Source organism: Solanum pennellii, chromosome 9 (genome assembly GCF_001406875.1).
Source record: "Solanum pennellii chromosome 9, SPENNV200".
Taxonomy (NCBI): Eukaryota; Viridiplantae; Streptophyta; class Magnoliopsida; order Solanales; family Solanaceae; genus Solanum; species Solanum pennellii.
The window spans coordinates 78,672,801-78,690,199 of NC_028645.1; the positions used below are offsets into that span (position 1 = coordinate 78,672,801).

The 17,399-nt window shown below is 31.0% G+C and overlaps 1 protein-coding gene across 1 annotated transcript in view; it reads right to left on the reverse strand.

Annotated features, from left to right (window-relative positions):
- The window catches only part of LOC107031746 (nicotinamide adenine dinucleotide transporter 1, chloroplastic), a 7,848-nt gene extending 3,149 nt beyond the window's left edge, over positions 1-4,699 (reverse strand). The window contains exons 1-6 of the mRNA XM_015233208.2: positions 4,591-4,699; positions 4,191-4,262; positions 3,950-4,045; positions 3,454-3,560; positions 556-604; positions 323-432 (exon numbers count right to left, since the gene is read on the reverse strand). Of these exons, the coding sequence (XP_015088694.1) occupies positions 323-432; positions 556-604; positions 3,454-3,560; positions 3,950-4,045; positions 4,191-4,262; positions 4,591-4,615 (459 nt within the window). The 5' untranslated portion in view covers positions 4,616-4,699. The remainder of the gene's footprint in view (positions 1-322; positions 433-555; positions 605-3,453; positions 3,561-3,949; positions 4,046-4,190; positions 4,263-4,590) is intronic.
- Between the last annotated feature and the right edge of the window lie 12,700 nt (positions 4,700-17,399).

A 17,399-nucleotide genomic window follows, 5' to 3' on the forward strand; every position in this document is an offset into this window, starting at 1 on the left:
CCCCCCAAAAAAAAACCCCCCACCTGACCAATTCTATAGTTATTACAAGAAATCAGAAGGCCCTTCCAGCTGCTTTATTGTTTGTAACTTTTGACAACATACTGTTCCACTTCATACCACAAAGTCAATACCAAACACTGTAGTAAAATCACTCTAATGTCAGACCCAGCTTTCGTTTACGCATCTTTAGCTCTTTACCCGAGCCACACAAATAACAAATCAAGCTAAATATTTTTTTCTGAAATGGAAGGAATGGTATCATTTAGGATCAAGAGGACAATAAATCAAGCTAAATATTAAACTTTGGATTCATGGAACACACCTGAAGACGTGTCTTCACAACCCAGAGAGGATTTGTTGCAATTGTGGTTGCAGCTCCGGCACCAGAAGCAGCTAACATGTTTGCACCTATCGTGAGTTGATGACTTCCATCTACAACAACCACCAAATGGGAAGTATTTATGACTAAGTGCAATGTAGTTTATCAACAATTAATTTGAAACGCTAATCAGTCAATGGAATAACATCTTTTAGGAAAGAAGGTCGTCTACTGACCATCAGAGCCAAGAAATCTTTTCAGCTGATCATATATAGTAAAATACACCTGCAGAAGAGGAAAATATGTGTGAGATCACTCTTTATATAAACTTAATTGCTCCTCTGTCAAATCGAGGAAGTCGTGATCAAATATTTAAAACTAAGTGCATAAACACGATAATGTAATAGGAACTGAAGCAAGCAACTTCAGCTTTAATTAGAGGAAGAGAGACAGTAACTGACTAACAGTAAGCCTCCCTTTGTCACCATGTGCGGCCAACACTTAAGAGTCAACTAAATGATATGCTGATATGCAAGGAAAACAGGAAAACTTTCAGAAAGATCTTCTCTTTGGAACTAAATAGAACTCAGGAGATTCAGACGCATTGTGAGAATGTTCGAATTACCTTACCTAAACCATTTTCCCATACGAACAAAATGAATGGGACAAAGATTATAAGTAGAAGCAAAAGAATCTGAAATGACAAAACTACCATCATTGCTTATAAGTCACCTTTCTGTGAAAACAGTGTGATCCTTTTTTCCTACTTTCGCATCCCCCTCCTACTTCAACGGCTCTCCACTGTTTTTGCAACTTAAGTCTAATTTCTGGGACTTTAGTGTAAGTAGCATTAACAGCAATATTTTAGAGAAAAACAATTTCATTTTAGATAGGCTGTAGAACCAGAAGTATAACGCACTTAATTTACACTAGATGTTGGTACAGCCTGTGCTTTTGTAAGTAAATCAATCCAGTCAATCAACTCAATATAGTTAATCAGCAATCTGAATCTTCTAGAGAACTTCACCTATTAGTAAGCAAAAAATTTACTTATAAAAGCCCAATCACTATGATAGTGTTGGATACAGCTATGCTTAAGTAGAGCAATGTCAGAGGAATTCTGGGGGGAGGCCTGCCAATACTGATGTGCAAATCACTTTCTCCTACTAAACATAGTCTGTGAAAGTTCAAAACGAACTATTGAAATATATCACAGTATCCTCTTCATAGACATTTTGTAAAGTTCACCAGAACATTGATAAGCTACTAAAACAGCACGATGTCGCTTTACCCTCGAAGCATCATTAGTTCCTTTCTTTCCACATCAATGCATGGAATATTTCTACAAATCTTCATTAGTTCCTTTTTCATCTCATATCCTATCAAGGCCCAAAATACTTCTTTGGTGATCTGTCATATTATCCATGTCTTCCTGAAATTGTCTAAAAACAGGTTACAGAGTTGAGTTGCAAACAGGCACTGTGAGCGGAGGTGCGTATTGTCTTCATCTCCTTACACACATGGCTTCTACTGCTCTACGTACCTTTTGTCCATAGTTGTTAAGTGAGATGGGCTTCATTTACTATCACAAAAGTGAAGCATGGAACTAACAGGAATGTTAGTATCCCAATCATTTTTTGAGGCGTTTTTGGACACAGAGAAAAGAAAAGGAAATTGAAAGTGAAAGAGAGAAAAAAGATAATTTGGTCCAGAAAAGAAGAAGGATGCAATGGGATGAAGTTCATCAATTACACTCCCTATATGCTTCAAAAGAAAGCTTTATGGAACACAAGTAGCTTCACTCTTCAAGTGAAGCCAGCGAACAGGGATCAGAACTGAGAAAATAGAGAATGGAAGAAAATTTTGACCCAATCACCAGCCACCTTAAGGTAATTATTTATGAGTATTCATTTTAACAGTTCAATCCTACCAATCAAAGACACACAATTATTGATTTTCAAGATTAGAACCTACTGAGATAATTCCACCAACTCTACTCCATTTATGAAGGTAGATAAGCTTTGTGGTGGAGAGGTTGAAATATATAAACCCTAAGTTCGACCATTAATGAAGTTTGTCAGGAGAATGGGGAAGATGATAGAATACTTGACTTGGTGTTGATTATCATGATTTGGCGTGATGTTGATGATAATTCTAAGTCCATTAAATACAAGAATTAGGATGGGTGGAACCACATTGATTAAATTAGCTAAGTTGAATTCATTTGTTACTAGATTATGGATTGAGTCAAGTTAATGTGTGTTGTCAATTGCGTTCGAGAATCGAGAATGGCTTAAAAGGCATGTGAAGTGTAGTTTAAGCTACAACCTAAGGTAGGTAAGTTAAGGCTACTTCCTATTTGAGATTTTTGTTAAAATTCATGCTTCTTACGTATTTCATAAAAGGTTTAAAAGATTATTTTTTACTTTAACTGCTTGTGGGGGTAAGCGGGTGCCTAACTACCCATTGCTGAGAATATAATTAACTACAAAAGTGTGCTCTCTAACAGCTTAAGCTTTAAAATGAGATAGTCACACACTTCAACCATATAAAGAAGGTAAAGACTAAAGACAATAGACTGGGTATATAGTCATGCCCAAAGTGAACATAGATAAATTATTAGCTTATCAATTACATGTAAGCATCTTCTTCTTTTTTTTTGGAAGTGGGGATTATTGCAGAATGACATGATTAAATGTGCTGGCAAAAACAGGCAAGATCACCAAGCATGAACCTGGAACAGGACGATTATGACCTAAGAACAGGATAATCGGAGTCCAGTAAACTAATTCCCTCATCAAACAATTACTACAAGAAATAACAAGAAGAAGTTAACACGCAGAGGCTAAGAGAAAATTTAGTCTATATTAGCAACAAGGAGATGGAACAAAAGCTAGTAATTTCCATTAGGTTGTATATTTTCATCTTTACAAACTGCCCCATCCTTGTAGCTATCCATTAAATTTTTTTGATAAGGTAACAATTATCCCTGTAGCTATCCATAACAACCAGATTCTTTAGCACGAGCCGCATAGTAAACAGCCTTTGATCTATCCAGATAAAAGAATAAAGAGACTACATAACCAGAAGTCAGTGTGATGCTAAAGTTAGAATTGTAAAATAATCTGACTCACCGCCCAGTTTGGAAGTAATGCTAGCACTGTTGGGGAAAGCCCTCTGTACATTCCACGCAACCCCTCTTTTTGAAATATATGCTCCAAATTCCCAACTATAAGACTACCTGATTAGAAAAAGAAACAAAATCAGCTACCGTTGATATACTCACCATGGAAACTTTTGCTTCTCGACTCATTTTTTCATATGTTCAAGTGTAACTTGATGATAGATAATTATCAGTCCCAATATAAGCATGCATGAGTAGTGTCAGTGGTGGATTTACTATGTCAGCAACGAATGCTTTCCATCAAACTACATATTACTATAACCATTTAGTAAAATATACACTTGCACTGAATCTACACCTATAGCCGCGAAGTAGTTAAAAATCCAAATAGTGTGTGGCATGTAGACAGCACAATCAAATAGAAAGCAGCTTGGTGGGAGATTTAAGAACCTCAACAACATCAAGAATCATTTATACAAATTAATGGAAATAGAACAAGGCATTACCTCTAACATTAGCATTTCCTAGCTTCGGCAGCCCATGAACCTGCAGCCTAGTCTTAATAACATCTAAAGGGCACACAAAAGTAGCAGCAATTACTCCTGCAACATATTAATTTCCCAAATCAGAGCAAACCCTCGGATCATGTCCATATATACATTTAAGCATATAGATAAAAGAGGAAAAAGGGGGTTATAGATCTTCCTGAGAAAGTAAAAAAAAAAAAAACCCTTTTAAAAATCTTACCAGCAGCGGCACCAGCACCAGCATTACAAAGTACCCCTTTGGGAGTAGGTCTATCAGCAGCCATTGCTAAATCTAAAGAAAACAGCTGCAAAGATATCAAAGACTCGAACTTGATTCTTAGGGTCCTCTCTTGAGAGGGCGATCGCACAAAACCACAGTCGCATGGCCAGTGGGTATAACTCCAAATAAGCAAATTTAACAACCCCAATAACCCAAATTCAAGATTGAATTGCCCCAAAACAGTTTTTTCTTCGAATCACAACTAAAGGGGCAATTCAAGATTCGATTTTTTTGAAAAGGGGTTTGTTCGATCAGATCAAGAATCGAAAAAATCGTCAATTTGGGCAGCTATTTGAAGGAGAGATAAAGATTAGAAATTGAGCTTCATATAAGTACCCACCTCCTTCGCACGCTTGAAGTGTCATCAACCACAAAAATCACACTGATGGGTACTCCAAAGTATTACTTCATTGGGATAAGCAAAACACAGATTTTTTTTTTCACTTTATTGTCTGTCTACCAACCAAGGTCACTTCAATTTCATTATATAGTAAAATTTCAAATTTTCCCTAAAATACTTTGTAAGTTTGTCAAATATGGAAATTTAACAACAATGATAAAAATAGAAAAATATTAAATGGCAAATTTTGTAACTTATGCTATCTTTGATCTATTTCAAGAGTTTGGTGTAACTTTGTGAAGTGATTTTTTTGTATTTAGTGTAATTATGATATTGCGATTCTGTAATTTTTTTAGTATAGTTTTGAATAAACTTAAAAGTTGAAATTTGATAAATAACTGATGGAGATTAAAAATGTTAATTTGTGACAAATTTAAAGGATCAAAACTATTCGATTGATTTCAAGGGACTATTTTTTAAATCTATTATAAAGATAATGGACCTTTTTGTCATTTTCACTTCAAGATCCTTTGATTTAAGTAGTTACAACTTGGACAAGTATTTGGTTATAATTGGAAAAAGGATGATTATTTGAAGTTAAGATAAATAAAAATATTTCATGTTATATTGGCATAAACTTTAGCCAAATTAAGAAATAAGTTAACTTTTTATCCATGAATATCATATTTCACTTTAAATGTATTTCAATTTTATCTTATTTTGGTATTTTAGATATTAAAGTTCTATATACACATAAATAATGATCGCACAATTTTATTATTGATATAATGATAATATTTATCATGAAATATCAAAATTGTTTAGGTTTCCTTTTTCTTTTTTTATATGATTATTTTACGATAAACTTGAACTTAAAATAAGAAAAAAAGAATAATATACTTGGCTAAACAAAATATTGTTATAAACATAACCTCGTTTAAAGTTATAGCAAAAGGTTTGTGTGTCATGTGGAATTCTATATAAAGTGAACATATGAATATGCATGAAAGATCAACAAATAAAGTTAATTATTTATTTGAATTATCACAAGAAATAATAAAAATTATATATTGCTTAACAAGACACCTTAAGCATACGAGAGATGACAGATGAGAATCGGGAAATATTTATATATATATACAGAAGTACTATATCATCGTCTTATCTATAAAAAATGAAGCAATATTATCAATATATCTTATTTTAAAATGCACCATGACATTAAAAGGACAAAATCATTATTCATGTGACTAATAATACAATATTGTCAATACCAATTAATAATATGACACAAATAAGTAATTAAAGCAACGTCTATTTCGAATGAGATTGTTAAACTTAATAATAGTTGAACCAATAATTATATAAAGAAAGATACACTTACAACAATATTATGTGATTAAAAAGTCCTTGTTATTAATCAAATGTCTTTTTAGTAAAATAAATGAATATATTAAAATAAGTACTATCTTAATAATATTTAATTTTCAGATATATTTATTAAATATGAAAAGTATAGTAAAATATACAATTCTCGATAAGATGACACTTATTTTTAAATAAAGATGATAATAAACAATAAAATTATACGTTATTTTATAAATTTATTACTATTAATTTCCATAACCGTACTAGTTTAATTCTTTTAAAAATCTTCATCTAACACACTCTTTATCTTATTAGACAAGAAATCAAATTTACATATTGACTACTTGATATGACTTATTGCACAACTTTATACAATTAATATAAATAAAAATTATTATATTAATGGTCTCAGATCAATATAGAATATCATGTCCATGCAATTAAAAAGAAGTTTAAATACATTATTCAACTAATGATTTGTCTAATAATGATTATATCTTTGACTAACCGTTTGTTTTATATAGAACAAAATACAACATACAAAATTAACTTTTTGTTCTATGTAAAGCAAAATATATACGAGAATTGTACTTCTGAACCCTTTTCTTGTACTTGGCTTAATTATTTTGATTAAATTATTTATTCAATAAAATAAAATATTAATTGAATAATAATTAATATTATTTAATAAAAAATTATTTATTTTTTTTTTGTGAATTTTTTTCTTCATATGCTGAACCTGCTTGATATAAATCCACTACACTAACTTCAACAATGATAAATTTTCTCACAAATTACCAATAACTATTCATTATTCATAGCCACAATTTCATTAGTTATATTAGGCATGCAACTTAAAGTCAATGAAGTTACCAAAACGTGATTATATTCATGAAAATCAAATAAAGTCTTGCTAACTATTTCGTTAGATTCATTTATATTACCGTTAAAATAAAAGTAATTTCTAATTTTCCACGATTGTCATTAAATAGGTATACAAAGGTTTGTTTGGTTATGCGATATGAAATCATGATATGATATCATAATATGAAGTTGAAATTTTGTATGAATATGCAATATGTATTTTTTGTATTGTATATTTTCTCAAAAACATAATAATCTCATAGAGTTGTAAAATTATTAAAATAACTTCAATTGTTTATTCAATCTTATCAAATAACAAAAGATTATTAAATAACATAATAAATTATGATAAAGTTATTTGTTATCTGCATAATAAACTGTTTCAACTAATTTAATTGATCATACAAAATTCAATGAAAAATGTTAATTGAACATAAATGGTAATGTACTAGTATTCTATATAACTCCTCCACATAGTACATACAATCTTCTTACGTTGAACGTAACTAACATTTCTCGATCATATCGATCGAGAAACTAATCAACATTGGGTTTTTGTTTTGCTTCTCACCCGATGTCCGGTACCCACATTGGAACCTGACTAAATCTGGATTCGCTCGGGGAAGTCCCATATTGGGAAGTAAAGCACTCATTAACAAAAGCAACTCCGTACCAAATGGGACTTAAACCTGAGACCTATTGGTTAAGGATGAAGGAGTACTTACCATTCCACCACAACCCTTGTTGCTGAAACAACATTTGTTACTTTGAGCCAATTGTTAGTCAATATCATTCACACTCACAAATGCGATTTATGAGTAAAATTTTGTGTCTTCTTATTTGTTATTGAAATTACTATATTACTCTTTCCGTTTAAATTTATTTGTCGACTATTATTAAAAATATATTTATTTATCTAATTTATTACTTTTATAATGTCAAGAAAAGATAAATATATTTTCTTTTAAAAAACATTATGTTGTTGAAAGCTTAAAATAACTCTTCTCGAATACCTAAACAGAAAGAGCTGAGAGTACAAGGCATAAAACACATTCAGCGAATGTGATTTATGATTAAAAATTTTTGTCTTCTTATTTATTGTTCAAATTACTGTATTAACCCTTCCATTTAATTTTATTTGTCCAATATTTTAAAAATACAATTATTTATTTATTTTATTACTTTTGTAATATCAAGAAAAGATAAATGTTCTACATTTTAAAAAAATACAATTTTGTTGAAAACTGAAAAAAAAAACGTACTCAGATATATAAATATAAGGAGCTTAGAATGAAAGGCACGAAAAGCATTTAGCGAATGCGATTTATGAGTAAAATTTTATGTCTTGTTATTTTATTGTTGAAATTACTATATTAGCCCTTCCATTTAATTTTATTTGTCCAATATTTTTAAATATATTTATTTATTACTTTTATAATATCAAGAAAAGATAAATATTTTATCTTTTAAAAAAAGTCATGTCGTCGAAAACTTGAAAAATCCTTCTCAGATACCTAAATAGAAAGAGTTGAGAATATAACATATAAAACACATTCAGCAAATGCGATTTATGAGTTAAATTTTGTGTCTTCTTATTTATTATTGAAATTACTATATTACCCCTATCGTTTAATTTTATTTGTTCACCATTATAAACATATATTTGTTTACTTTTATAATATCATGAAAAGATAAATATTTTATCATTTAAAAACGTCATGTCGTTGAATACTTGAAAAACGTTTCTCAAATACCTAATAGAAAGTGGTGATAATGAAAGGCATAAAACACAATTAGTGAATGTGAATTATGAGTAAAATTCTATATCTTCTTATTATTGTTGAAATTATTATATTACTCTTTCCGTTTAATTTAACTAGCCAACTATTTTTAAAATATATTTATTTATTTCATTTATTACTTTTATAAAATCAAGAAAAGATAAATATTTTATCCTTTAAAAAGCGTCATGTCGTTGAAAACTTGAAGAAAAAAAACACCTCCTCATATATCTAAACAGAAAAAGCTGAGAATGAAAGACACAAAAAGCATTCAACGAATACGATTCATGAGTAAAACTTTGTATCCTCTTATTTATTATTAAAATTACAATATTACCCCTTTCGTTTAATTTTATATGTCCACTATTGTCAAAAAATCTCATATACCTATATAAAAAGAGCTGAAAATATAAGACATCAAAGGCATTCAACGAATGCGATTTATGAGTAAAGTTCTGTATTTTCTTATTTATTGTTAAAATTACTATATTATCCCGTTCATTTAATTTTATTTGTCCACTATTTTAAAAATATATTCATTTATTACTTTTATAATATCAAGAAAAAATATTTTTTTTTAAAAAAATGTCACGTTGTTGAAAATTTGAAAGAAACTCTTTTGAGATACCTAAATAGAAAGAGCTAAGAATATAATACATATAACGGTTTCAACGAATGCGATTTATGAGTAAAGTTATATGTCTTCATATTATTGTTGAAATTATTATATTATCCCGTTCATTTATTTTTTTTGTCCACTATTTTTAAAGTATATTTATTTATTTCATTTATTACTTGTATAATAAGATAAATATTTTATATTTTTTAAAAGAACGCCATGTCGTCGAAAATTTGAAAAAACGCTTCTTACGTACCTAAATAGTAAGAAGTGAGAATGAAAGATATAAAACACATACAACGAATGTGATTTATAAGTAAAATTTTGTGTCTTCTTATATATTATTTAAATTACTATATTACCCCTTCGTTTAGTTTTATTTGTCCACTATTTTTAAAATATATTTTTATTTTATTTATTACTTTTAAAATATCAAGAAAAGATAAATATTTTATCTTTTAAAAAGGTGTCATGTTGTTTAAAACTTGAAAAAGCTCTTCTTAGATACCTAAATAGAATGTACCGAGAATATAAGGCATAAAACGCATTTAACGAAGCGATTTATGAGTAAAATTTTGTGTCTTCTTATTTATTGTTGAAATTACTATATTACCCCTTCCATTTAATTTTGATTGCTCTCAATATTTAAAAATATATTTATTTATTACATTTATTACTTTTATAATATCAAGAAAAGATAAATATTGAAATTACTATATTACCCCTTTCATTTAATTTTATTTATCCACTATTTTTAATTTATTTATTTCTTTTATTACTTTATAATATCAAGAAAAAATAAATATCATATCTTTTACAAAATGTTATGTCGTTAAAAACTTGAAAATCCTTTCTCAAATACCTAAATAGAGAGAGCTGAGAGTATACGCCATAAAATGCATTCAACGAATGCGATTTATGAGTAAAATTCTGTGTCCTTTGATGTATTGTTGAAATTACTATATTACCCCTTCCATTTAGTTTTATTTGTCCAGTATTTTTAAAATATATTTAGTTATTTCATTTATTACTTTCATAATATCAATAAAAGATAAATACTCTATCTTTTTAAAAAACGCAATGTCGTTGAAAATTTGGAAAAACCTTCTCAGATATCTAAATATAAATAATTGGGAATGAAAGACACAAAATGTATTCATCGAATGCGATTTTTGACTAAAATTTTGTGTCTTGTTATTTATTGTTGAAATTATTTATTATCATTCCGTTTATTTTCATTTGTCCACTATTTAAAAATTATATTTATTTATTACTTTTATAATATCAAGAAAAGATAAGAATTTATTTTTTAGAAAATGTCATATTGTTGAAAACTTTAAAAAACCTTTACCTAAATAGAAAGAGCTGAGAATATAAGGTATAGAACACATTCAGCGAATGCAATTTATGAGTAAAAATTTCATATCTTCTTATTTATTTTTGAAATTACTATATTACCCCGATCGATTAATTTTTATTTCTTCACTATTTTTTAAATATAATCATGTCGTTGAAAATTTAAAAATACACTTCTCATATACCTAAATTGAAAGTGCTGAGAATGAAAGGCATTAAATGTACTAAGCGAATGCGAATTATGAGTAAAATTCTATATGTTCTTATTTATTGTAGAAATTACTATATCACTCCTTTTGCTTAATTTTATTTGTCCACTAATTTAAAAGTATGTTTATTTATTTCATTTATTACTTTTAGGCAAAATGGTCTTGTATACCCTTGTACTTGTATCTGTTTGTATTGTGAATCCTTCTATTTTATCTTTTATCAACTAAACCCTTAAACTCAATCAAAAAAAGATTTTTATACCCCTCATACCATGTGTAGCTCACTCTCCTTTAAATAGATGACATGTCATTAAAATTAATAAAATCATCATTTTCTTTACTAATTGCTATTTTAAAAAATTATAAACTAAACTTAATAAACTAAAGATAAAATAATAAGAATTTAATTTACTTCTTAGAGTATAATTACTCATCTACTATGACCTTCACGAAAGTAGCAGTAAGCGGCCACTCCACCAGCTCAGCCCAACAAATCTTTTCACCGCCATGACCATTCCTCGTGTCATCTCCCGCCTCCTTTTCCCTTTTACTATTTTCCTTTCTCCGCTCCACTGACGAACCTTGCGAACCATCAGAAACGAGGTCTCCTTTTCATCCTCTTGATGTACTAGCAAACTCCCTAGCTCGCTGCCTCTTATTCTGGCAGAAAAGGGACCAACATCACCTCCATTTTAGCGAAAAGGGAACAATGCCGCCCCTCTCCCTCTTAGACCACTACAAACCGCCGAGCACCACCGTGAAACTAATGCCGCTCTCTTCCTCCACTGATGACGCCATGAAATTTGGCGTCATGAAAGTGTCAAAGCTGAGATCACTAAAGAAGATAATGATAGCTAGGGTATGGAGAAGAAAGAAAAATGAGGTTGGGCGGCGATAGAGTAGGGGTGGGGTGGGGTGAGGTGGGGTTGGCTGAAAAAGAAGGTGGTGTGTGGAAGAATATGAAATTTTTTTTATTTAAAATTTATTATTTTAATAATTTAAACTATCATGTCCACTTGTCTTAACATGCATGTAGTTACACTTCTTGCCAACTCATCTATATTAATGTCACATAAACATGACCAATGGTCAGAGAGGTTTAATATGTTGTATTTTATTGAATTTAAGGGTTCAGCTGACAAAATGTAAAGTAGAAGAGTTCACAATACAAATTCATACAAGTATAAGGATCCGCCAGACTATTTTGTTTTACTTTGATAACATCAAGAAAAGACAAATATTTCATATTTTAAAAAAAATCATGTCGTTGAAAACTTGAAAAATTTCTTCTTAGATACCTAAATAGAAAGATCTGAGAGTATAAGACATAAACATTCAATGAATGTAATTTATGAGTAAACTTTAATGTCATCATGATTTCATATTATGATATTATATTATGATTCTATATCAATGGCCAAACGAGCCTTATTCTCAACGACTCAATGAGATCAAGATATTGTTATTAAATTAAATGTAACCAATATATATTTACTTTGAAATTGTAATTTGAAATCTCTAATCATGTTTTTAGTTGTTGAAAAATTTAAATTGTGAAATTATTATCTCAAATGACATATCTTAACATTAATTTGAAATACCCCTTTCACCTCTCTATCCATATTCATATGACCATCAAATAATTTCAAAGATAAAACGATTTCTAGAATATGCAAAACGAAAACAAAGAACATTCACCTCCTAATTGTACAACTCCAGAAAAACCCTAGTGGATGGAGATGAAACAAAGAACACTGCATGTTCCTAGCAAGACTTTAAAATAGCCTTGTTGTTAAACGATTGCGTAACAACCTACATATGGAAGATTATGCACCTCATCTAGTAAGTGAAGAGGAAGAGACACTAGGAGAAGGCCACGCAGAAGAAATTACAAAAAAATCAAAACCATCTTCCTCTCTGAAAAAGAAAACAAGAGATTATATACACCTTGAAAGTATGCCCTTATCATAAACTCCTAGGAAAGAATATTGCTCATCAATACTTAAAGACCAAAATCACACAACTATGGAAACCATTTGAATCTTTTCCCCTCATAGACCTAAGGGAAGATTACTATATTGTGAAATTTTTCAAAGAGGAAAACATGGTCAAGGCACTCAATAATGGAACATGGTTTATTAATAACTATTTTTTTACTGTTCAGAGATGGAAACTAAATTTTGTTCCGAAAAAAAAATCCTGACATACTCAGCAATCTAGCTTATATTACCTCAACTACCTACAAAATTTTATGATGGGGAATTTTTTTTAAAAAAATAGGAAATTCTATTGGAAAACTGCTAAAAATCGACATATGCACCAACTCCACTTTAAGGGATAGATATGCAAGAATATGTGTGCTAGTCCCTTTTGAAAAATCAGTTCTAAGCTCTATCAAAATCGAAAAACACATACAACCTATTGTGTACGAAGGACAAGTTTTTTCTGTAAAACTTGTGGAAGATTGGGGCATACTGCGAATAAATGCTCTCAGGTAAAAATTCAATCAGATCCTTGCATTAACACTTTACGAATGGAACCAAAAACAAATCTTGAAGATGAATGGCATACAGTAAACTTCCAGAAAAAGAATCGAGTCTTGAAACTAAGAAGAAGCATCAAGATCTGGATGAACAAGGCAGCGACACCAAGTATAAAGGTAAATATTCATGCACTAGCCCCAGGTAAATCTATATCATTCCAAATACTAATTTCTACTTCAAAATTAATAAAGTTGGACCCTCATGCCCCAAAGACTCTTAGCATTAAAAATAATCCTGCTAATATTAATAATTCTAATAAGTTCCCTACTGCTTCTAGTACTCATAAGGAACCCTTCAAAAATATTAAAAATAAATACAGTATCCTATTAACCCCAAGACCCCAACATAAGCTCTATTATGAATGCTGAAATTGACTTTAATGTTCCTGACAAAAGAAATTCTAAGGCGGCTCGTTATATAGATTCTCAAGAAGAAGCTACCTTTCTAGCTTCTCAAACTGTTGAGCCTCACAACGAAAATGACAAAAATACCCCCAGGGACCTACTGAAAATAAAGCAAAACCTCATCAAGCCCCTTACTACTCATTTTCCTCCAATCAAACCCTTGATAATAAAAGCAAAGAAGACGTGCAAATAGACACCAATCAATTCTCTGACACTTTAAAACACCTGACAGTCCTCTTTCATAAGTTCACTAATAAACTTTGCAATTCTAATACTCAAAATATTTACTCCAACTCCTCCATGCAAGACCCAACCAATAACTCCCTCAGAATATCTTCCTATAAAGATATTCAATTATTACCTCACTTCAACCAAGCAAACTCTAACGATAAAAACAAGAAAAAACTTACTTCTTATAATGTTCAAGCGAGATTCTAAGGAGAAAGGTCTCGTTCACCGAAATATTAAATCTCGCACACTCAGCCCTTATGATTTTTCCAGAAAACGAGGATAAAAAATACATTTACAATTATCCACTAGCTCTGAAGAAGTGCTCATTCATTCTAAGGCCACCACTGAAGTAATTATGATCCCAACTATGAGGGCATCTCTAATACCAACACTGGAGAATGGAGAGATGCAGAACCCACAGATAACTCACAATCAAATGAATCAGCAAACTAGCTTCATGGTCTGGAATATTAGGGGAGTGAATAATGAGAACTTTAAAAGAAATTTTACAGAACTCATCCATAATCATAACCCCTTTTTTGTGGCACTACTAGAGACTAAGATGGATGATCACAATAACCTAAAAAGTGAATTTAACTTTGACGACTACCTTGAGGTCCCTGCTCAAGGAAGAGCTGGAGGAACTATGCTAATGTGGGTTGCTAACATGGTAAATGTAACCTTGAAGAAAAAAGATTATCAGGAACTGCATGCAATGATCTAGGTACTCCCTACAAATTTTTCTTGGTGCTTCTCGGCTATTTATGCAAGGACAAATAACTATAAAAGAAACATTCTGTGGAATAATCTAGAGAATATGATTTCCTCCCTTAATGGCCCTTGGCTTATTGCAGGCGATTTTAATGAAATCCTAAGTCAACAAGATAAATGGGGTGGACGAAAAATAAATTCTAGGAGATACAACAATTTTTGGAACTGCCTAAATAATTGCAACCTTATTAACATAGAGTTTAAGGGCTGTATATATACTTGGTCAAACCATAGGAAAGGAAGAAACAACCTTATCCTTGAAAGAATTGATCTAGCTTTTGCTAATAGAGAATGATTGTCAAATATCAAAATGCCTGAGTCACCCACCTCCCCAAGACCTATTCCGATCATAACCCGTTGCTTATAACCCTTGTTAAACCGTCCTTAAAAAAACCAGTTTAAAACATTTAGACTAGAGAAATTCTGATTAGAGCATCTAGATTTCAAAATTTTAGTAGATTGATGTTGGATTAACAAAGATTTTAGTAGTGCATCACCCTTCTTTGAGATAGAAACCCAACTTTGGAGTAGAAATACTTTTGGTAATATTTTTAGACAAAAGCGATATATTCTAGCCAGATTAGGAGGTATTCAAAATTCCCCCTCATATTAGACTAGTTAATATCTTCAAAATTTAGAAACAACGTTCCTTAAAGAATATAACAACATCCTAAAATTAGAAGAAGATTATTGGAAACTTCGATCTAGAATTAGTTGGATAAGGCACGGAGATGCAAACACTAGTTTTTATCACCTTTTGGTGCTGATAGGAGGAGACGAAATAATAACTCTTTTTTTAAAGATGATAATGATGATTGTATTACTAGTAGTAAAAAAATTGTAGAATATACTTACACCTATTACAATTTGTGTTTTACCACAGACCATTCAACTACTTACTGGGGAGATATTAAGAGCGCAATTACCAGCTTCCATAAATTAGATCTTTCTCCTTTAGACGAACCCTTATCAAACCTAGAAGTAATCCAAGCCCTTTTCTCCTTTAAACCCTTTAAAGCCCCCGAGGTCCAGATGGTCTATATTCAAAAAAAATTCAGCATACTGTGAAAGATTCTGTTCTCAAATGTTGTCATGATATCTTCAAAACTCAAATAATGCCTGCAAAACTAAATCAGACTTTTCTCTGTCTTATTCTCAAGTTTAAAAATGCAAATCATCTAAAAAATTTCAGACCAATAGGGTTGTGCAATACCATATACAAAGTAGTTACTAAAATTATCGCCAATAGAATCAAACCTTTTCTTAATGACCTAATTAGCCCCTATCAAACTAGCTTACTGAAAAGTCGTAGAGCTTGCGATAGTGCGATCTTAGTCCAAGAGATTATGACTCACATTAAGAATACTTAGAATCATAAAGGTTGCCTAATACTTAAGTTAGACTTCGAAAAGATTTTGATAGACTTGAATGTTCATTTGTTAAAAGAACCATTCACCATTTCAAGTTTCCACAAAAAATATCTAAGCTCATTATGAGTTGCATCTCCAGCAGTAACATAGTTGTCCTGGTTTATGGTACTTGTACAGACTTCTTCTCTCCCTCTAGAGGCATAAGACAAGGTGGCCCCATGTCTCCTTATATCTTTATCCTTTGCATGGAACTCCTCTCGTCGTATATTAGCTACCAAGTTGATATCTTGTTCTGGAAGCCTGTAACTCTTAGTAAAAATGGCCTACTCTTATCGCACCTCTTCTTCACAGATGATCTCACGCTTATCTCTCAGGCAGATGATATTTCCATTCACACCATGCACAAGTGTATGAAGATACCAAACTCTTGATCAAATGGTGTTTCAACATCTCTCCCTCCGTACACTTTGGTAAGTATCTCGGTTTCCCTATCCTAATAAAATCAAAGCCTGCGGATTTTCAATATATTATAGATAATATGAAGAAAAAAATTTCCTCTTGGAAGATTAATTAACACCTGCTGGACGTTTAGTACTTGCTCAGTCTACTCTCAATGCTATACCAGCATACTCGATGCAATATTTCTGCTTACCAAAAAAAATAAATAACATGATCGATAAAATCCAAAAGGATTTTATACCGGGTTCTACAAATCACAAAAAGAAGATTCACTATGTAGCATGGAAAATTGTGGCCTCTCCCAAAGAGCATGGAGGCCTTGGGATCCAGTCAGCTCATATAAAAATAAAATTATGCTTGCTAGTCTCGCTTGGAGACTCCTTACAAATACCTCAAGTCTTTAAGCACAAATCGTGAATAGGAAATATAATAAGAATAACTCTAATAAAAAATCCTTTATTTGGCAAAATGTTGTCATGGGGAATTTAATTTGCACAAATAACACTGCCTGGTCCCCCGAAAACGGTAATTCTATTAGCCTTTGGTACCATAGATGGATACCTAATAATCCCCCCTTAAGACAACTAGTTCAAGGTCCCCTTCTTTGGAAAGATGAAATTTCTACCATTTCCTCCATTTGGAATAACCATAGCTGGAATTGGGATGTCCTGAATATGTATGTCCCTCTGAATATTATAGATAAGGCTAATACTATTACTTCAAATCTTGATCCCTCAAATAGCGATAAACCTTATTGGACGAAAAACTCTAACTTTTCTACCAAATCTGTCTAACCAACTCTTATACTAACTCCCTGCTTCACCTTACCAGTTT